This window comes from Phaenicophaeus curvirostris, chromosome 4, assembly GCF_032191515.1.
Source record: "Phaenicophaeus curvirostris isolate KB17595 chromosome 4, BPBGC_Pcur_1.0, whole genome shotgun sequence".
Lineage (NCBI taxonomy): Eukaryota > Metazoa > Chordata > Aves > Cuculiformes > Cuculidae > Phaenicophaeus > Phaenicophaeus curvirostris.
Window position 1 is genome coordinate 28,729,229 of NC_091395.1, and position 22,315 is coordinate 28,751,543.

General features: G+C 39.1%; 1 protein-coding gene across 7 annotated transcripts in view; it reads right to left on the reverse strand.

Moving 5' to 3' along the window:
- Positions 1 to 22,315, reverse strand: part of GRID2 (glutamate ionotropic receptor delta type subunit 2) — a 726,503-nt gene that overhangs the window by 90,246 nt on the left and 613,942 nt on the right. For all 7 annotated transcript variants that reach the window (XR_011337353.1, XR_011337352.1, XR_011337351.1 and 4 more), the window contains exons 12-13: positions 16,357 to 16,495; positions 9,254 to 9,449 (exon numbers count right to left, since the gene is read on the reverse strand). Coding sequence is in view for 2 of the 7 variants with exons in the window: in XM_069855621.1 (XP_069711722.1) it covers positions 9,254 to 9,449; positions 16,357 to 16,495 (335 nt within the window). In the remaining 5 variants the exon portion in view is untranslated. The remainder of the gene's footprint in view (positions 1 to 9,253; positions 9,450 to 16,356; positions 16,496 to 22,315) is intronic.

Consider the following 22,315-nt stretch of genomic DNA (forward strand, 5'->3'; position numbering starts at 1 on the left):
CATATGCCAGAGATAGAAGAGCTTAGAAAGGTAGCACGTACAGTTTTAGCAACAACATGAGAAGTAGCTTCACGGATTGGAAAAAGTAGTGAAAGTTTGTTATCTAGCAAAAGGTTCCCTGTATTGCTTTTTCATTATATATATCTCCAACATGTCTGCATTGTAAGATGCTACATCAGGACTAATGTAACTTCAGTAACAGTGCCCAAAAGACAACTGACACCCTACAACACTGCCCCCTCAGTATTTTTCTGCCCTTAAGGGTATTCATCTCCCAAACCATTCCTAGCCTATGCAGCTGATAAACAGAAGGGGGAATGTCATCTTTTGATTTTAATTGAGAGAGTAACATGCAGCAGAACTTCCGTTTTGCTGCAAATACATCCATAATTACATCTCATGTTTTGCACTCTTTACTGGAGCCTGTATTTTACTGTTTTATTTGCTGTTTATAACAGCACTCATGAAAGCTGTTTCTCTTTCAGACCTCTCTTGTGCTAATGCATAAGAAATACACTCATCACATAGGAAGTACTCAGAAACTTTTTTTTAATCGAATATGACTATAGCATTGCTCTGTTAGACTCAAACATGCACAAATTAATTTACTTGTTTGTAAGGGTGGGTTCAGCATCCTTTTTTGCTTATGCCACCCTTTCTAACAGGTGCTTGCCTGAGTGTGGCCAGCTGAGGAACCTTCAGTAACAAATAACGCTAGCAAAAAAAATTTCCTTTGAGGATTATCCTGACATATTCATGCTCAGGTTTTTCACTCTTTCCCAATTATTTCCAAATTGTTGGGTTTCTTACTTCCTGCTGCCTTCCAAAATTTCCCATCCTCTGAAAATCCCAGGTTCAGGATGGAGGACAGCATTTATACAATGAATCTCTTGCCAGTGTAAATGAAAGAAGCATTCATATTGCTTAGTTATTCAGAAATTTAATGTATCTCATATATAAATCTCTGGAATATTGTATTCAGATGTGTTATGGCCACAAAAACAAATAAGGATACATACTGCTCTGGCAGCAGCTCCAAGAGCAAGGCACAAGGAGACATAAGGGGGTTAAATGAAGCATTGCCAGCTCAAACCCCTCATAGGTAGTCACAAGCAGTTACTCTGCGTGTTGTGGTCTAGCTACACTCACTATCAGAGCATGGTGTTGTGGTTGCACCTTCCCCACCTATCAGAAATATCCAAAGTTCTCCAGAAATAATAACAAAAAAGGAAACTCCTAATTGTGATCAGTACAGAGAGACCAAGGGCTATTTAACGCAAAATTAATTTTATTTTTTTTTTTGCGTGTGCTTGAGGATCGCTCTAGACCAAATGCCTGGCAATGCACCATCTGCCTTATAGTTACAGCTGCCAGCTTACTTCTACAGAGGTGCTTTCCTACTGTCAGAATATGGATGCACGGCAGATGTTTCTCTCGTGACACTATCCTAATTTGCCCACTTCTACACAAGAGAAAGCCCAAACAAAATCTCCACCAACAAATGAATCAGTTTCCCCCTCTGGACTGTTTTGCCGTGTAAAAAGGTGACTACAGGGTTAGAAACAGGCTTAAGTGTGATGGGTGAGGACCCCTCCCATCATATGTCCACTACTCAAAGGCTGCCAGTCATCATTTCTCCACCTGAAAAGTCTGGATTCAGCTCTCTGCAGAATGCAATTCTACAGGATTCAAGCAAAATTAGTTCCTTGGGGTATACTTTGCTATTTCTTATTTTTACTGCCATTTCTAGTCATGGAATATGATCTTATTTTGATAGTTACTCTACAAAATAAGCCACCAAGAAAAATATATTTTGAGCTTAGGCACTCCCAACCACTCTCTAGAGAAGGAAATTGTCTGTCTATGACAGCTAGGAAAGAAACCTGGACACCTAAATTAGGCATTTAAAGTTACACGTGATGGGAGTATAGTTGTAGTCATAATAGTGTAAGGATCTAAGTGAAGAAAGGTTTTAAGAGAGAATTACCTTTGAATTTAATAGTGGATATATCTGGCGGGAGGCAGGGGGGGACACGCGACACACACGGACAGCACAGGGCCGGGGCCGGATGACACTCTAAATAACCAAGCTTTCAGGCAAACAAACCTTCTCTGGAAACAAGCCCAAAACATCAAGATGAGAAAACTGTCTCTGAAATAACTATAATTATGTTGATCAATGAAACAATTTAAGAGAAATAAGTAGGTTGCACCATTGAAATGGGAGAAAATGAGACGTAATAAGGACTAATTGCTCAACAGAATATTTTCATTTTTTATCAGATCGTTATGAACTTTACCTCCCATGCTCATCTTTTGAAGTCAGGCTGCAACTCTTCTTAGAGGATGAAGGCTGAAAGGTCAGACACAAAGAGCTTGTTTTCTGAGAAATATTCTTCCTCTGATAATGGCCATGTTCATTAACTTAGTTCATTCTGGCGTATAGTAGTTCTTTGGCTTCACCACATGACACTGTGATGGTATTTAAATGACTATAGTGTGAGTTCCTCTCTCCTGTCTTGTTTGGCAGTTATAAAACAAGACGAAGGAAGGGAAAGAGCATAAAGAAAAAACAGAACAGCTCTGCTTAGTTGATGGCTAGCGAATGTGGTACACAAGAGACCTAGTTATCAAGCTTTTTGTTAGTGTAGCAACAAAAGAGAGTGTTAAGGAGTTTGAAGAAAAGAGAAGACTACTGTCTTGAGGGAAAACTTCATATCTTACTGAAGAGTCCTTGGAGAAAGCATAAAGACTCTTGCTTGAAAATGGAGTTGCACTGGAAACTCATACAAATGACTACCAACTCAGAAATGAGAAAGCTACAGGGAGAGTCAGAATAAACCATGGAGGGCCTTGAAGCTCAAGGCATTTTTTTTTTCCAGGAGCATTTTCAATAGAACTAAATGTGGAAAGAGTACTTTGTAAAGGCCAGAGAAAATAACACTGAAAAGTATTGAAGTGATGGACTGGATGGGAATGTACCTTCCTAGAATGGAAGGTACATTCGCAAAACTGAAATAGACACAGGAGCTTAAGCAATAGAAAGACATGGGAAAGAAAATGGAAACTACGAGTTCGGTTACTGTAGGTTTTAAGTTAAACAAAGTCAGTGGTCAGAAATTCAGGAAAAGGCAGTAGTGGAAAGCACACAAATTTTGCTTCAGGTAAAAGGAGATCAGTTTAGTGTAAGAGTAGCAGAGCTGTAAATTGTCTCCCTGGAGTCACTAGCTGAATTTGTTCAGACTTGAGAATACTTGGGGATAAGCTACAGACAGAAAAGACTATGGTCTTGAAGGTAGGATGGTCCAGAAAAATTGGAGAACGGTTTTGGAAAAATCTCCAAAATAATGGAGAGATAAGAGGGAGAGCAAGCAAAAAGAGTCATAGAAGGCAGAATGTCATGGCACCACAGCAGGACATCAGTCAGTGAACATCTGAGGCTGTTAAAGCGACAGGCAGGTATATGCAGACTCACCTTTGAACAGAAGCCATGAGCAACTTGGATAGCATTTCAGTGAAAGCAAAACAGGGAAGTTACATTCAGGAGCACGTAAGATGAAATAGAAGACAATCACAGATAAAATTTTCAGGAAACTTTGTATACAAAAAGAATATAGCAGTAGTTGGCTTGCTTAGCTGTTGGATGAACGTGTCTGTGTAGATCCATTTCTCCCTGTGCAGGCTGACTCAAATTTTTACTTACGTTTCTGTTTGAAAAAAGCCAGACTCTACAGAAAACTTTTACAGGTGTTCTACTCAAGATAAAACCTGTGAGAACTCTAGAAAGTCAAAGTTAGACCAAATTCTGGTGTATGCATTTGTGACGGCGAGCAAGCCTTGCACTGAGCCTACCTTAAATTCTGAGAAAATGAGACAGCAGGAAAAAAGGTTTATATTTCATTTTTTAAAACTGTTGCCAGAATCTTCTTCACTCTCTGTTAACTGTCACAGATCAGTGATGGTTTGATGTGACCAAAACACACTGAGCCCCTAAGCTAATCCTTATAACTATTAGCCTTTTGACAATACCCAAAACATTACATTGTGTTTGTCATGTTTTCTGGTCAAGATTCTGAAATTTTGAACTGACCTAAGTTTGTTTATGCCCTAGATATGGAAGCAAAGATATACAGGATTATAGGGAGAAAAAAAAAATCCTTCTCAAGGCTTTTACAAACTGAAGCCTATTTGGCTCATGCAAAATGAAGCCAATTTGTGACAAGGCTATGAGAAATATGCTTTGCAATGAAACATACCCCACTCCCCTTCCCCCATAAACTGACATGTTGACAAACTATGAAACATCGAACATGCTGATGTCAGTGGATCAGGCATTCATCCTGTCATTATTAACAGCACTTCATTGATAAATCTGGCTCAGGTTTTCTGTTGAAACTTGCTTTCCAGCAAAAGGATGCTACGTGAAAAATAAGATGGAGCCAGTCCACCCATGATTATACAAAGCAAGGACAGCAGGTGCATTTGGTCCCCGCAGGCACCTGTCAGTTCCGAGTCGTGGACTGTGCAGGAAAGGTAATTGCAAAATAGATAAATTGTACCTTCAGCTGTGGGGTTGAACACGTCAAGGTCTTAAGGGTACTCCTGAACCTTATTACCTGTAGAGCAATAGAGCATCTCATCTGCACAGAAAGTATCACCTCTGGAAGCAGAGGGGAATCAGTGTCTTGGTTAATAATTAGCTTGCTAAGCAACAGCTGCATAGCGTAGCTGATCCCCTTGTAGTGAATTAAGATATACAGATGACTGGAGTACAGCCTCAGCATTTTTATATTCTCTTGCCTTTCTTGCTTCCAGTCCCTTTCTTAGGCACTGTCATACTGCTGAATCATAGTACAGATCCAATATCCAAAAAGTCTGTCTTGGTTAGGTAATGTTTTCAATGTCTTTTTCTTGGCCAACTCCCTAGTCAGAAATGTTCACAACAAAGATATATGGACTTGCATATATTAACTTAGACCTTTTTGTGGTGTGATCAGTGTATCTGCCACAAGAACAGCAATTCCAATGGCAAATTTTTGAGTAAATCAAGATAATCCGTTAATTCGGGAGTTTGTTTGGCTCATCAACAGAAATCTTCATGCTGTTGCCACTGCTGAAAACAAATTAAGAATAATCCTGTCCAATAATTAACAATTTGTTGTAGCACAGAATCATGAATCATTATTACTCCTTTGTTCCCCAGACAAATCACCTTAGCAAAGCTTTGTTGTGCCTTATTTGTAGGCAGCAGTTTAAATGATATTATTACTATTACAGTATTTTCAGAAAGGTAAAAGTGCCATCCACAGTATCCAGGGAAAACAAAAGGGCTCAGCAGTTGATAGCATGTTTCCACTGGCAATGCAAGTAGGATCACAAGAAAATCAATATCTCGAGATCAAATTCCTTTTGATACTGTGTGCAAGTTGAAGAGGAAATATTACGAGATCCTAAGATGCACTATCCAGAAGCATTATTTCACCTGACAGTTATTCATAACTTTCCTACTGGCTAAATATTTTGCAGACAGAGTTAAATAGACAGAAGTTTCAAATGCATTCAGATTCTGCCTATGCAGCCTGGGAAAGGAATTTTCCACTTTGTACTGCTGAGAAAAAGGTAGACGATGTAGGCTACAGTACCATGTTCAGAGGAACAAGGTGGGTAGGATAGGGCATTAGGCACTATTATACTCTAGGGAAGAAAGAGCAGACAGGGGCACAATGGAAGTGCTTCATTATATTTTAAATGGGAATAGTTCCAAAGATAGGAAAGCCTGTGGTGCTTGTAAAGGATTAAGCAGGGTAATGTGCTTTTTAGGAAGACATAAAGAGGTATGTAATGTGATATGCTTAAGCCTAAATGATTTTTCTTGGAGTCCTCAATGAGTGTTTAAGCAGGCATGACTTAGGCCTCTGTAAATCCTCTCTGAATAAATAACTTCCATGAAAACAGAGATTCCTTTGACAGAATGAGATGTATATTTCATAACCTATGTAAAAAAAAAAGGAATCCATTTTAGATACACAAAAAACTTAGGAATAGCAAAATAAAAAAGAAGATAAAAGTGAATATTCTTCTTCAGAATAATCCAAGCATATATAGGAATACAGCTACCTCCCCAACCATTTTGATTTGACAGAGCAAGAAGACAAACAACAGAATGCTTCCCTACCCTTAACTGAGACATTCAACTGCTTTTTGTTGCCTTTTGAGAAAGAAAGAGGCAATAAGTGGTGGAATTTAAAGTGCCTGTGCTTTTCACCATCTCTTGTTTGAGGCATTTAAAACTCTGCTTGCTCTTCAGGGCAAATCCACCCAGCTGCTCTCTAACCATCCTGATGGTGTGTATAGCTGTTCACTAGGGATGGAGTGGGAGCGCACACAGTGATATGTATGCACCTCGTTTATGAAAAGAGCAAGACCAAAAAATATCAAAACCTGAAACCTTAACAATGGCATGATCTTCCCATCTTATTTCTCTTGACTGCCCTGCCCTCCTGCCAGGAAAAGCAGGTCAGTGTGGCAGATTGCCCGATGCAAAATGGGACTATGCAATCATTGTCATTTGGCTGTATTGTATTTTCACTCACACAGGTGCCATTCCCCATGAAGTCATTGGTACAGCAAGTGTGCAGTCCTGCTGAGCAAGAAGGATGATGCAACGAGTAAATCAGCAGTTGATCCTCCTCCCTCCACCTCTGTTGATATATGTGTTAGTGTTAAGCTGCTACATAAAAAAAGTTCCAGCTCCACTGTAAATTGCAGAATAAAAGCAAGACAAAACTAAAGGACATGTAAGATACAACAAAAAGGTTTGGTGGAGCCTCTTCTGTGATGGCTACTTGCAAACCCAGCTTAACCTCAGAGAAGGTGCAGCAGGGAACGTTGTTAGACAGTACGTTCACTGCATCCCTGACATTTTTCCCACCTCACTCTCATGGTGGTCCCTCCTATCACAATCCCGTTGTAGCTATTAGGCAGCCTAGATGAAATCCCTTTCACAGTATCCGTTTGGAAGTGCTCATTAAGTCTCAGCTCTCACTTGGCACTCCAGGAACATGTGACAAAGTAATGGCCTTGGAGAACTTGGACAAACTGCTCTGTAATGCTTTAGCGCTGATTAACGCTAGAAACGGTAGAATTTAACGGTAGAAACAAAATGAGGCACAGAGGGAAACCTGTTGGCTCAACTTGTCCAGGGTTATAATCCGGCTAATATCTCTGATGTGGCCAGCTAAATTCATTCAAGATTCTGAAGAACAGTACAAAGTATATAAAAAAGGCCAAGGGGCACCATGATTCCTTTCCTCTGAAATGTTTTATATTGTTTTCAAGTATTATACAGAAACTATAATCTCTGTCTCTTATCAGTTACTGGTTTAAGTATTAATTTTCCTTGCTTAAGACTAGCTTTTAACACCACATTATTCATCCAGCTTCTTTCCTAAGCAGTCCAGGTACAGTCTCCCAAAAGCTTCTGTGTGAACAGCAACTGCACATAATCTTTTTCTGTGTCATTTCTTGAAAAAAGTGAAAGAAGGGGGGAAAATGCACACAGGTAGGTGGATGAGTATGTTCATTTGAATTGGGCCTGAGCCCTTTGATATTTTAAAATTGGAGGGTGGTTGGCTTGTTCACATGCTGCAACTTGTTTTTTCTACACTATAATTTGTAAGTGCTTATTTCTGGGAAGCAGAAGCATGGGAAATTAAAGAACTCAGATAATTCTAGTTTTGTAGGTTTTAAGACAGCAACTGCCATGTTTCCAGAAATGAGAAATCACAGACTATAAACTGAAATTACCTGCCAGCATGATACACTGGTGGTTTTTTTCAGCTAAAAGGCATTAGTCAACACAGCTGTGTTTGATGTGCTCTGGGTTTTGATTCTTCTGAAGCCTTTAGGATAACTTGGGAAGGCAAACCAGAAGAAGGGTAACTTTTTTTTTTTATACAAAAGGCAAACGCCAGCTATATCAGCCCCTTACAAACTGAGCTAAAATAAGTTTTCTCAAAAGAAGCAATTTCCTCTACCCAGTAAATCTTCAGACTGTCTTACTATCATTTTTTAGCTTGCTTTTTCAGCTCATGACATTTTCTAGAGGGGTTTTAAAAGTGCACTTCCCCAGGGCCTGTCTGCATCTTCTTTCTTACCATTTAGTCCTTCAAAGGAAAAATTATGATCTAAGTTATACAGAGGATGTATTAGTGATTCTTAAAACTCCAAAGAATCTTTATTATTCTGTGGTTCCTTTATTATCAAGAGATCATCAGTGATTTAATAAATCTTTCTAACATACTCTTTCTCTTACATGTTTATGTCTAATGTGGGAACATCAGAAATTACAGGTTTTCCTGGCAAATGGATCTTGGTGGAGACAAAAGGCAGAGTTTGTCTGGATATTTAGAAGACTCTAAACCAAACTTAAACAAGGGAACATACAACTTCATGGATATTTGCTGTAATTAGTATTCATGTTTTGAAGTTTAAAATAAAATCTGTAAAATATGTTATTTATCAGATTTTATTTAAAGCTATTAATATGAAGATACAGTGGTTTGGATAAATTTTGTATACAGTCACTCATTAACCCATATTTACTCTCATACTGAACTCTTTCATGTACTACTTTTCTTAATAAAGCTGTAGCTGTCAAACAAAAACATGGGCGGGATCTATTGAATTCACAATTGTACCTACAAAAATTGACTACTGCTCTCAAAGTGTTTTCCCACTGCTAAACTCACTAGAGAAGGTGGCTGAGACACTCTTATTTAAAGCCAGACCATCTTTTTCTGCCTGCCTCTCTCAAAACGTCTACGAGCCAGAACTACAAATGAAAGCCAAGGTTTTCAGTGTCAGAGGTGCACAAAAGTAAGTTGATCAATGTCTTCTATTCAAATCACTTTAAGCTTTGTACAGTATATGGCCACGTCTTCCAGGCTTATAAGTCCATTGATCCTATTCTCATTTTGCATCCTGACAAATGCATTCGTCTCTCATACCTATAAATCCTTCTCAGAGAAAATGGTCTAGGTACTTATATTTTAAAATGTGGTTGAAAACAAGCTATATATTTGAGAAGTCCCAATTCTCCATGCCAATGCAACGAGCTTGTAGAAAACGGTACCAGGCAGGATCATTATCTGGGTAGAAATGCAATCCTTCCAGTCAAAAGCAACAACTAAGCAAATGTGGTGTTACAGTAGAGCATCTCCAATAGGAAGCAAGAAGTAGGTCACACCAGTACCTTTTGAATGCCTGCAGTTGACTCCATGACATTGTTCTCTGAGCCATTACTTCTGTTAATCATCCGCCACATTTGGGAATACATGCTGTCCCTCTCAAAAGGATTCATCCCTTTCACTCGGACGTGCTCATAGACTGCAGAGTCCAACACCGTGCCATAAGGAATATCCGTCTGCCTTGAGAGATCCTGGAGAGACCTTAATTGTAGGTGAAGAAAAGAGACACAGGAGACTTGAAGCCACATTTTCAAGAGGAAGGAGGTGCAGGCAAGCAAAGGGCAACACATGGAAAGATGGCTGTCAAGCCAGTTTCTTGTTTTGGTTTTTTTTTTCTTAAAAGACAAAATGTGACTGAAAAATTGGTTTTATCATTGAAGACACAAGGAGGAATATGAAGTGAAAGGAAGTGGTGAAAAAAAAAAGAAAATTAATGAAAAGCAAATAATGGAAGGAGTATTCTCTCAAATACTCAGAGCTCTTTTGAGTGGAGGCAGAGGAGAGAAGGCAGAACTGCAGTCCCCCTAGCCACATGCAGCAAGTTCAACAGAATTAACCACCTATGACAGTACAGTGCCACTGCACATCCCATGGCTAGGGAGCCAGAGTGTCAGCACCAAAACTCACTGAATCTAGCCCAAAGCACCTGAGCTGTGTACTTTTATGTGCTACTGGGTTACACAGTGAAGAACAGCTTTTTTTGGTGGTGTTCCTGCATGGAACTGTGCACCCATTACACAATGCAGGTCACATCCTATATTATTTTCGGTAGTAGGAAGATTTCTGATGTGGTTTCACGAGCTGTCTTTTCATCACAGTCCATGTCATTTAGTCCAATAAATTTGCTCTACTTCACATATTATCTGCCCTTACCCATTCCCTGCATACAAGAAAAATTAACCAGTTTAGAAGTTTCTAAAGCATCCCAAATATTGCTTTGTCAACCCTGCTTTGGACTTAAAAAGGTGTATCAGAACCCACTGAAGTCTCCCTACCTCTTGGCCTTATTTTCCTGTCCCATAGGTTTGCTGTCCCATACTTTTGTTTCTTTAATGGCATTCATTAACCTTTCAAAATAAGTACTGCAATATATCTCGTGCCTAAAATTATTATAGTTCTCCTGGTACAAATTAACTTTGTATAATCTGTACAAATCTAGTGGATGACAACTAAGGACAAATCAAGGATCAGAGTGTTGTCTTAAAGCAGGCAATAGCAAGTTGTAAAAGCTCATCACAGCCACAGAAAATCCAAACACAAGCATAGGAAACTCATCAAACTAACTGAGACATTTGAAACAGAGACATGAGGCCCTTTCCTAGGCCTTCATGTCATCAAACAAAATACAAAAGGTGGAAGAACAGACAGCCTACAAAGGAGTAATTTAGAAACATTTCCTGACAACTCTGGATAGCATTAGGAAAGTCAGTGCTCAGCTAGAGTGGATGTTCTCAAGGGACCTCAAGGCTTACAAGACCAGCTTTTGCAGAACTAAAAGGCTGAAAAAGGAAGGAGTGGACTTGTTGAGGGTGACAGTAGACGCAGCTAAGGTGCTCAGTGTCTTCTTTGCCTCACTCTTCTCCAACAAGTTCTCCCAGGTGTCTAGAGATCTTGCTGGGTGAGAAACCAGATGGATACATTCCTGGTTGGACAATAAAGGGTAACTCACCTGGAGGCTGAGAAAGGCATCACAAAGGCATAAACTGGGAAACGTCTTTACCAATAACTTGGAGGGGGTGAGTAACCACCCTCTTGTCAGGTTTGCAGATGTCATGACATTGGGGGACCAGACAATTGCTCAAAGACAGATGGACCTAGAAAGGCTGGAGCAATAGGCTGACAGGAGTGGTATGAAATTCAGTAAGGGCAAATGCAAAGCCTTGCACCTGGGGATTAATAACTCCCTGCAACAACCCAGCCTGGGACATGGCTCTGCAGAATGGTATTCTGGTAGACAGCGGTGGGCCATGGTGAGAATTTCTTTCATTAGACAACGTGTTGTGTAGAAGTAGGTGTTGCATTGACAGTGTATCTATTTGTCAAAAGCACCACTGGTGAAAGCCATTACATGAACACAAGGTATTACATTCATCCACTCTGTATTACTGCCACTGCTGCTGCCAATACAGTTCTGTATCTCTTGGCAGTGCTCAGAAGTGCAACAACAGGATGAAAATTGTAATGTCCCGTAATTGCTGTATTATTTGTAATATATATTGCTGGAAAAGTATGCAAAATGTATTTATTGAGTCTTCAATTCCTAGTGACAACACTGAGTAAATTTGCAATAATTACTTTACAAGACTCTGTATAGACATGTAATTTCTAATATAACAAGTAACAAAGCATTTTTCTGAAATATTATTGCTAACTGTTATATAAATGATGTGTGTAGCTGTTGATACAAAACAGTACAGTTGGAAACCACATGAAAGAAAAACAGGTCCTCTTTATTCCTTCTTCCTTACGAGGAACAGCTGAGAGAGCTGGGGGTGTTTAGCCTGGAGAAGAGGAGACTGAGAGGAGACCTCATTGCCCTCTACAATTACCTGAAAGGAAGTTGTAGAGAGGAGGGTGCTGGCCTCTTCTCCCAAGTGACAGGGGACAGGACAAGAGGGAATGGCCTCAAGCTCCTCCAGGGGAGGTTCAGGCTGGACGTTAGGAAAAAAATTTTCTTGGAAAGGGTCATTGGTCACTGGAACAGGCTGCCCAGGGAGGTGGTTGAGTCACCTTCCCTGGAGGTGTTTAAGGCACGGGTGGATGAGTTGCTAAGGGGCATGGTTTAGTGTTGGATAGAAATGGTTGGACTTGATGATCCAGTGGGTCTTTTCCAACCTGGTGATTCTATGATTCTATGATTGTGGCTAATAAAAGCAACCTTGCTATTTTCAGAATGGCAAACCAACACAAGACACGAGCTGTTAGTCCAGAAATGTACTATAATTGGGTATGGAAAGCATACTACAAGCAGTCCGAGAAGCAAGAGTGCCATCACACACAAAGGCATCATCAGCAGGGAAATAACAAGGAGGAAAATTATGTCAGTGCCTTCAGGAAGGCATGTTGTAGCTGCCAAGTCTGGCATTAACTAGAGTCTGCAGTTCTTTACTGTTTAGTGTGTACAGGATGCCTCTCAGCTGCCCTGCATCTTTGCACAGTTGCAGGTGCTGCTCTACGCTGAAAAAATGATGGTGAGAGGACAAAAGCAAGTCAGCTATGAAAATAAAATCTACAGATGCGCTAAACTCTGTTGTCAGTAGTAAACCCCCAGCTTCAGTTCACCTGATCCTATTTGGAGGAACAAGAAGGAAGTTTTGAAGCCTCTGAGGTGTTCGTGTGTGTATGTTGCTGCATAGGCAAGCTGCAAAAATGGGAGAGAATTATCACAGCAGTGATTTTATCCCCTCACACAAACATGTCAAATGGTATCAAATCCTTTGACTTCTCCTCTGCCTACCCCACTCCCTTAACTTTCCTGCAAAGTATCAGCATCCACCAGAAGGTGGTAACACCTTCTCTTTGCCCAGAAAAAGAGTGGAGGTGCAGTGCAATAGTCTGAGCAAAATAATTCTCTGCCAATGGACTCTAATTCTGTCCTAAAAGAATCATAAAACACAATAATGGCAATACTGTCTCAGTGATGAAATTCATAGCATCAGCACCTATGAGAAATAGCTCGAGACCTTCAAATTTATTTGGCATTTGCCAGGAAAAGCCACTCTCAATTACTGTTCATTCATGTTGCATTTGAAAGTGTGACCTAAAGATTTAAGGAACGTAGAAATTATGCTTTGCTTTACTGCTACAATGTTTTGACATTTGAAACGCTGACTGTCTCGACTTAAATGCCACCTGCAATGTGGGTCAAGTGTGAATAAAAGGTGCATCTAGAAACTACTTTATGACTTGTGTGCCTCTACTCCTGATATTGCCTGTTGGCAGAATGTGAAAAGCTGGGCTACCAGAGTTATTAACAGTAGACATTTGTCTGGAAAAGTAGATAAATGTCCACTCTTATCCCCTAAGTCCATTTAAAAATTGTAACAATTTGATCAAAATTAATCAGTGAAGCAGAGAACAAACGCCAGCGACTTCAAGTGATATTATGCAGCAAAGATCTACTTCCGAGACTCTCAAGTGAAAGAGAACAGTTCACTAGTCATCCCTAGTGCACTGCCTAACACAATTTTGTATGCTTTTCTTCTCTAAATAGGCTTCTGGATACCATGAGGCACTGACTAGGAAGAGTGGCCCAACCCTTGTACCAGTTGAGAAAGGAAAGCTGCATGAGCTTTGAACACAAACACATTCAAAAGCTGAAAACATTCCATGGAAATGAAATGTGCTAGGGTCCTGCATTTCCTGAAAGGAAGTTGCAGCAAGGTGGGTGTTTGTCTCTTCTCCCAAGAAACAAGTGATAGGAAAACAGAAAATGGCCTTAAGTTGTGCCGGGGAGGTTTAGATTGGATATTAAGATCTTTACTGGAAGAGTAGCGAAGCATTGGATTAAACTGCCCAGGGAAGTGGTGGAGTCTCTATCCCTAGAGGTGTTCAAAAAATGTGTAGATATGGCACTTTGTGACATCGTTTAGTAGGCGTGGTGGTGTTGGGCTGACAGTTGGACTTGATGATCTTAGAGGTCTTTTCCAATCTTAATGATTCTATGAGTATATGAAACCTCCTGCCTTTTGTAAAGATATCAAAAGGACAGCACCTTCCACAACACAGTGTAATATCTGATCCTCACTAAAACTCTGAAATGAAAATCTATTAACTACTTATTACATCGGTGCAAACCCACTGACTTCCACTTCTTTCATTTTCAAATCTCTTTGAAGCTGGCTGGATAGCAATACAAGCAGGATCTGGTTTGTTTTCTTTAAATACTAAAACTCATTTCCATTCTGGCCTTCAAAGCCCCCCAAGGTACAATCTGAACACTTAAAAAAAAAAAAGCACATCAGCTTTTTTTCTTTATTGCTTATTCATGCTTCCCACTTTGCAGTAATTCAGCATGGTAAACAGCCTCTCTCTTATGTGCCGATTTGAGTTTCAATTTTGGCAGTTTCCTAAACTGAAGTTTTACACCCCCACTGTAGTTAGGATAACTTAATTCCCTAATGGATACTTAACACATCTAATTACTCTATTTTTGAGCTGCAACTGCTGTTGAAACATGACTCTGTTCTTTCATTCCAGAAGCTTTCTAGATGCAACATTTTTTTACTAAATGAAACATTTTCCGTGCCTTGCCAACTCTACATCATAACTTCAGAATTCCATTGAGGGTTTTCTAGTGATGTCATAATAAATAGCAAAAAAAACCAGAAGCCGAAGATATATTAAAATATAGTTTGGGTATATTTTCAGCTTTTTTACACATGGTAAGAAGACTCAGACATTTGTCACAGTAATTTGTGTATTTTTCTGGACTGCTTCAAATCTGGAAAGGACTTAATTTCCAAGCAGGATGCAGAGGTATATTTCATATTTGTAAGGACAAAATAATTCCTGCCCCTAGCCCCTGCCACCTCACCATAACCACCAAGGAGAAGGGAGAAAAAGAAAGAATATATGAAGTGCAAAACAATGCTCCTAACTGGGACAGTGAGGAGATAGCCATACACCCACACTTGGGGGCTGCTTCTGCTCTTGGGTCTGAGCTTTAGCTTCCAATTGCAAATAAATCTTGGCTGCTACTGCACATGCTTACTTGTCTATGTGCTGTTGAAGCCTTGCTTGGCTTTAGAGTGTAGAGGAAAAGTGCCTTCATGAGACCATGGTGACTGGCTGGCATGCAGTGACACTTCGACCTAATCTGTGAATTCACAGGAAGCCAAGGCTCCTCCTGCCCAGTCTACACCAGCGGCTCACTGTCTCAAGGGCATTTCAAAGAGATTGGGAGAGCTGCTGAACTAGATGCAGCAAGACCTAAGGTAATGATACACAAAAGACAGAGAGTTGAATCAACAACTGGAGTGAGAAAACTGAATTTTTCCTAATGTCAGCATTGAGTGTGACTTGACTATCAAGTTCTTACCTTTCTGGAGGAAGAAATACAGCAGAATGTGCCCCCATCTTTAAAGTCACTCTTATCATTTTTGCAAAGAAGGATTTATAGGAAAGGCTAACTGTGCCACTTGCATAATTTCATGACTTGTAGCCTCAAGATAAAAAAGCCACTATGGAAAAATTGTCAGCTGCCCCTTGGAGTGCTTGGCTAGCTAATGCTTCACTGCATTTTCTAGTCTTTGCTTTATCCCAAGAGAAAGGATTTAGGGGTGGGGGAGGGCACTGGAGCAGTGAAAGCAAGGATAATTCATCATGCAGCTTGCTGAAGGAGAGCAGACTGGAGAATGAAAAGGCAGAGAGAAAGAGTAGGAGATCTAGAAAGATCCTGTTGTATGGAGAGATGAGATGATATGGAAAAAAAGGACTGGAAGGTATGACAGAAAACCAGTTTACCATAAAAAGGATGGGAGAAGATAAGAACATTCATGTTAGGGAGGCATGAAGCAAAAGAACTGATAGACAGAAAAAAAGAACAATGTTATCTTGTTAATATAGCAAGATAGCACCTTGAAGCAAAAAAGGTAAAGATGACCAGTAGTGAATTTTTGTTGTTTATTGCTATTAACACATCTTTGCCTTCGCAAGAAAAGGCGAATTCATCTTTGAGCTCCCCAGACACTGAAGAAGCATTGGGCTTGTCCTGATCAAAGAGCATAAGTATTGTGGAATGCATTTGAATTGAAAGCATAGTCTGAAAACACACAGCAATAATTTACACTTTCCCATTTCAAATACTGGTACACTAGTTATCTCAAATCAATTCCTTCTTTCAAAATGCGTATGTCTGTATATATATGTATGTACATGTGCCACAGAATAGCATGTGCCAGAAGCCACCTATTCTGACTCTGAAGACAAAACGTCTCCAGGGAGACTGGCAGTTTATGGTATATTGTTATCTTTTTAGCTTCCAATCTCCTCCTCAGGAGAAGATGAAATTCATTGTTTTCTCACATTTAAGTAGAACATTCATATCCCTCCACATGCATATATGTATTCACCCTCCCTTCCCTCAAATCATCCTTTTTCAACTTACTGGATGGAGTTCTCAATGCGTGTGATGGTGAGGAAAGCTGCTAGATTTGCTGTGTAGGAGGAGATGACAATCAAAGCAAACAGCCACCAAGCTCCCATCATAAGTCGAGTTGCCAGGGTTGTGTATGGAACCTCTCCTCCTACGGGGAAGAAGGAAAAGCAAGAGTTTTCATCTGGCAGAAGGAAACTCAGATCCTCATTGCTCATGCATTGCTCAGGAGAACTAGGCCCCCAAGGTCAACAAGGTAAAGCACGTTGCTTTAGTAAACTGGACTTGGAGCCACACTTTCTGTGCAGTGAAAAGTACCAGAGAAAGCCCACTCTGTCAGCCATCATTACTGTATTTAATCTTTTTTGCTTTGTGCTTTTAACTGCAATTCATCTGCCAGCCCTGTCCCATAATGGAAATAGACTTCAAGAACTCAGAACAAAACCAGCAAAAGTAAATTCAATGTTCCTTCCTTAGAGAACTTAGCTATAAACCTTAACTAAACCTTTCTTGCCATTTTGAGAACATAAAATTTAAAAAAACCATCAAAATACAATTACTTTTCACAGTTATGTAGGCAGGCAGATGATCTTGAGACCCATACGTATGTGTACATTTTGTTTCTAGCGAACTTGGACATGCGAACCCCAAAATATCACATGTATAGAAGAAGAATGTGAAATAGGTTTGTATTCCCACAGTTTTCCTTTAAAATCCAACTGCTATGTAAGCAAAGCATTAGCAGAAGTTAAACCTAGCAGGATGAGCTACAGAGCACCATTTGTGTGACCAGAGAACATTTTAACAAGCCATGAAAAAACATTATATTTTATTCAAAATGTTGCCCCCAAACCACACTATTTAAAAGTCTTTGAAAGAGCTCTTCCAGTTAAAAACATAGAAACCAGATTTTTAGATGAAGGAAAACTCATAGTTTTAAAAATACCCACTTTGTCTGCAGTATAAGTTTTGGCACAGCTACAAGTAACTAGGGGGGACAGCAGAGCACATTCACCTTTTTTCCTTTCCCCCTATATTCAGCAATTTGAAAAGCCATCATTATTTTTGAGGTAGCTTTATCAGGTGCAAAATCTTAGGATGGTACAATGCCTGGCATTTGCAAATCCAATTTGTTACTGATACAATCATCTGTAAGCATTTTGTGATGGATCTTCATTTACATAAAAACACCTTCATGTTTCCCCAGCCAATAGGTTTAAATGGAATACAAATTACAATTATTCCCACTCCAAGTACAAATAATTTTCAATTATGTACACAAACTAGTTATCTGATCAGCACTTGAATGTGAAGCATCACCCTACTGGTTTGTTCAATGTATGTCCTATCTACACAAAGCATTGGGAACTCTGCGTCACCATACAATAAACAAATTTGAAGCTTTATTCCTACTTCAGTGGTGTGGATTTGTATCGTGTGGGAAACAATACCTGACTCCATTAATTTACAGTTTTGGTATATAAGTATTTAAATCCCGTGCCTTTTAAGAATTCCAGTACTGAAAGACAAAATCTATATTAGAACTGTACAGGTGGAAATAACTTCCCTTTTATTCCCAAGATGCCATGCAATTATTTGAAATAAGAATCTATCGATCAGATCACAAGAGATTATTTCCGTATTAGGACTTCTGAAGATGAACATTAACTTAAAATCAGAAGCTACGGTTTTCTCTCTCACATAAATTTTGCATGATTTTTAATAGAATATTTCTACTTTATAACAGTTTTGCAATGTGTTAGTAATACTTAATTTAAAATTGATTTTTAATAAAATGAAAAGAGCACACAGCTATATGAATTTATTGGGAAAAGCTTTTAATTTTCAGGTGCCAACCCCTGCAGATAATCTGCATAATGAATTGAAATGGGTAGAATGATGGAGAAGAAGCCAATGATCTACTGGACATCCTTGATTTTTAATTTTTCAGCTTAGTGAGTAAAACTTTAAGTTCTCACATTTTGTTCTTGAAATGAAATATCAGAAAAGAGAGAACCACTAAAAGTCACTCACCTGCCTTCTAATTTTCAAGCAAGGATGCTGTGCAACATGTGACCACGAAAACCACCACAGAGCCCTCAGCCATTGCATTTCCCTACCATTCATACAGTGTAGTTTACCCCTACATCAGTAAGGTTGTCTCCACTGTTGGCTGTTACCTTTTCTTTTCTAAGACCCATGTGAACAACAGACTTAAAAAAAACCTGTGTGCGCTTGTTATCCCAAGTGCTTTTATTTCACTTAGGTGTTTGTGAATTCTTGTTTCTAATTCACAGTTGTACCTTGTGTATCAGCAGTCAACAAATGAGGCTTCAGGACAAAGCTTGCATCCAAGTACAAATTCAGTAAACATATATCACAAGAATCCAGCATTCCTGCCCCTATTCTAAAATCTTTTCACTGACTCTTCTTAAAACAGCATTTCTAAAGTAGGATTGACACTGCAACTGCATAGGTGCATGATTTTTAAGAAGTCCAGGCAGGGAACTCCACCTCTCCCAGTGAAAAAAGGAAAGAAAGAAAAACAAAAATCAAAGGAGATCTTTTACTGCCATACTATCATTTCTTTGGCATCTATTAGGAGACTTACTGCAATACAGTCTTGTTCTATTGTACTGTTTGCTAAAACACTCTCTGCACAATGACAGCTCACCTTACAAAACCTCTTCACTTTCCCCAATTGTGTTTTTAGCAAGAAAACTTTACAGAGTTTTCTTTCAGTCCACATTTAGACGTTTTCTCAGTGCAGAAGAGTAGCAAGTCACTCAGGAGAGTAACCATCATCGGTTTTCCATTAACATTATCATGAAAAAGAGCTGCAGATCTAACAGTCACTATTGTTGACTGTAAATTAGTATGCAGAAGGGACATGCATGGAAACGTCCCTTGGCTCTGCTTCTCAATATCTAGTATGAGTTTCAGGTGCATGGACATCTTTATGGATGAGAGCATATTTTAGTTACAAGGGGTTATGCACAGGACACACAATGCAACAGAGAAGGGAGCCAAGAAGATGAAACAAGTCTTTCCCTGCTATTGTCTTTCACATAGTGTCACAGCAAAGCTTAATAAACTCTAATGGCAAAGGAGGCCACCTGATGCCACATAAACACACCTTGGGGACCAAAGTAAAATATACCCTATCACACCTCATTCCTAGAGCAATCTCATCTGCCTTTAAAAATTTTTGATTGTATGTGCAGGAAGGAAAAGATATTTTCCAGAGGAAACCGAGCTAGCAAAAAGCAATCTCATTGGGAGTTTCCTGAAAGAGCTGAATTACCATAGAAGTGACAGCAAAAGCAATTACTTTTAGTCCTCCCACTCTCATCTAATACAGCTCTCCTTCATCAATCCTAGACAGGTTTAATGTTGGCCTACTTCAGATGACAGGCTTACAGCTTAGATCACAACTTATCTTAGAACTTTTGTTTATTCCCATTTCTTTCCAAGTGCTTCAAGCTAAATATCAGAAGGCAATAAAAACAACACGTTGTCTTGACAATGCAAACAATATAATGTATAATTATGGCAGACCTAAATATCAGGAAAAATGCACACCTATAAAATTCCCATACGTATTTGTAATTACTTTTAAATTGTTCACCCTCACTAGTAGTAAGTTTAAAAATTTCTTCAAGTAAAAAATGACAAGAGACAATTATAGGCAAAAAGGAGGAATAAAATCGTAAGAAAAATAGACAAAACAGGGAAACTGAAGAACACAGTCTGGTGAGACCTTGGTATTCTATAATTCTGGACTAAAGCTAAACAATTCAAAATACATAAGCAGTTTCTCCAAACACCTTTTTCTCAGGGATCTGTCAATTGTTTGCTTGAAGAAAACCTGTGTTCATCTGCATAGCCCAGAACTATGAAAGCGTTTCAGGCAGAAGTGGAAAAAGAAAATCTTTATTTGTGGACAAAAACAAACAGTGAAATGTTACTTGGAGAAGTTTTAACTGCAGCTGGCATTTCTGAGATCAAGCCTGGTGGCAGCTATCTTGCTAAAAAAGTGATACAATTTTTGTTGCTAGTCATCCAGGCAGTAAATGTGCAAGATAAGCTCTCTCTCTGATTTAATATCAATTTAACAACCTCACTGGGAATGCACAATATTTATAAGTAGAATTTATTTGCTTCAAGAAACAGCTCAAAAATAATTTTGTTTACTATTACTAAAGCAAAGTGCTTGGCAGCATAGAGCCCACAATGTTGAGAAAACACCAAATTGATTATTAAGTACAATAATATCTTTTGAAGATTAATTATTTAATGTACTTTATAAACAACTACAGACAGAGAAAAGCCACAAACCACTGTCATTCTATGTCCTGAATTTGCTAACTCACCCCACTAAATGATGTTCCTGGGGGAGCTGAGAGCTGGACTGGGAGTCTGCCGCAGCAGTTCCATATGTGAAGAGAAAGGCTTGGATGAGAATGCTCTAGCCTTCTCCTGCAGGAAGGACACTACAAGAATCATGGCTTGCAATTACTAGTTGTGATAACCACAGCTGCCAGGGAAATCCCAAAGGCTAGGTTCTTATTATAGACGAAACTCAGTTTGTCACCAATGCTTAGCATCAAGGCTACCATACTGTTATCACTGTAAGAGCACGTCTCAGTTGTACATAACTTGGTCAAATTTCAATTGTTTAAGCTGCAACAGTCTCTGCTAGACATCTGCAAGGATTTTTAGCTAGACTTTTTTTAAGACAATTTTAAGAACCACGGAAAAGTTGTAATTGTGACTATTTTGTTGAAGAATTCTAATACTATCAAACTTGAAAGCAAGGATCTTGATTGTGTTTGGAAAAGGAAGGTAAAGAAATAATAGTGTGGGTTATCTGGGGACAGATTTTGTTCTTGCTATTTCTTGCAAAAATTCTGTCCACATTCAGTGAATTATTTGCCTTCGGAAAAAAACATCGGACTGGGAGTTGGCTGCAGTTTAGCCTTTAGCTTGCTGTAAGAGTCACATCAATTATGCTGTGCATCTGCAATTTCCATATTCACAAATACAAAGTGTAGAGTTCTGTTGAAAACTGTTTAGATCAATGTATATCTTATGTTTTCCCTGTGAAAGGGACATTTAGCAGAGAGCCAACGTAAGGGAAGTAGTTTGTTTTTAACAAAGAGGCAAAGGCACTTTATATTTAAGCTATTTTTGCTATGAGAAACAAAACCTAAAGTTTGACTGAACTCTGCTATCTTTACAAAACTCTGTAAAGCACAGCTCTTCAAAGGCAGATCTTTCAGGGCATTAGCTATTGCTATTGTTCTGTTAGAAACTTCCTTGATAATATAAAATCTCTCCTGTTTTCAACTGGAAATGTTCAATTCAGTATAGGACCAAACCAACACTTTATAGTCAGTGAAGCCTGTACCTATTCCTACCAGCTGTGAAATAAATGCAGCTTGGAAATTAGAAAATCTTAGAAAAAAAATCTTAGAAAATCTTTCATCACAAATTCTTCTTCCCTTCTTTTCATTTTTCACTCGTATTTTTCCAATATTCCTTGAACCGTGCAGAGTACATTCATTTCCTTAACATATAAGTTGGCATGTCATAATCTGAGTTTGTAATATTACATCGTGTGCTGAAGCTAACATCCATTGACCACAGCAGGAATGACATGTATTTTTCAAGAGGAGAATACGACCCCTTGAATCAGTAATGCCTTCCAAGTAAGCTTCTAAATCAGCAGCTGAATTCCCTCGCCCTGCAAATATTGGCAGATTGCAGGGGACTGAGAATAGGGGAGGAACTGAGCATGAGGCAGGGCTGGCAGCCAGATTCTACAAGATCTGGACAAGTTCAAGAGCAGCTATTGCTTTTACTCATCACACCACCTGTTTCTCCCTGAGCATTTTGTTTTTATTAAAATGAAGTGATTCAGAAGACATTCAGATATTTTGTTTCACATATGAAACCCTTCTTCAGGTCT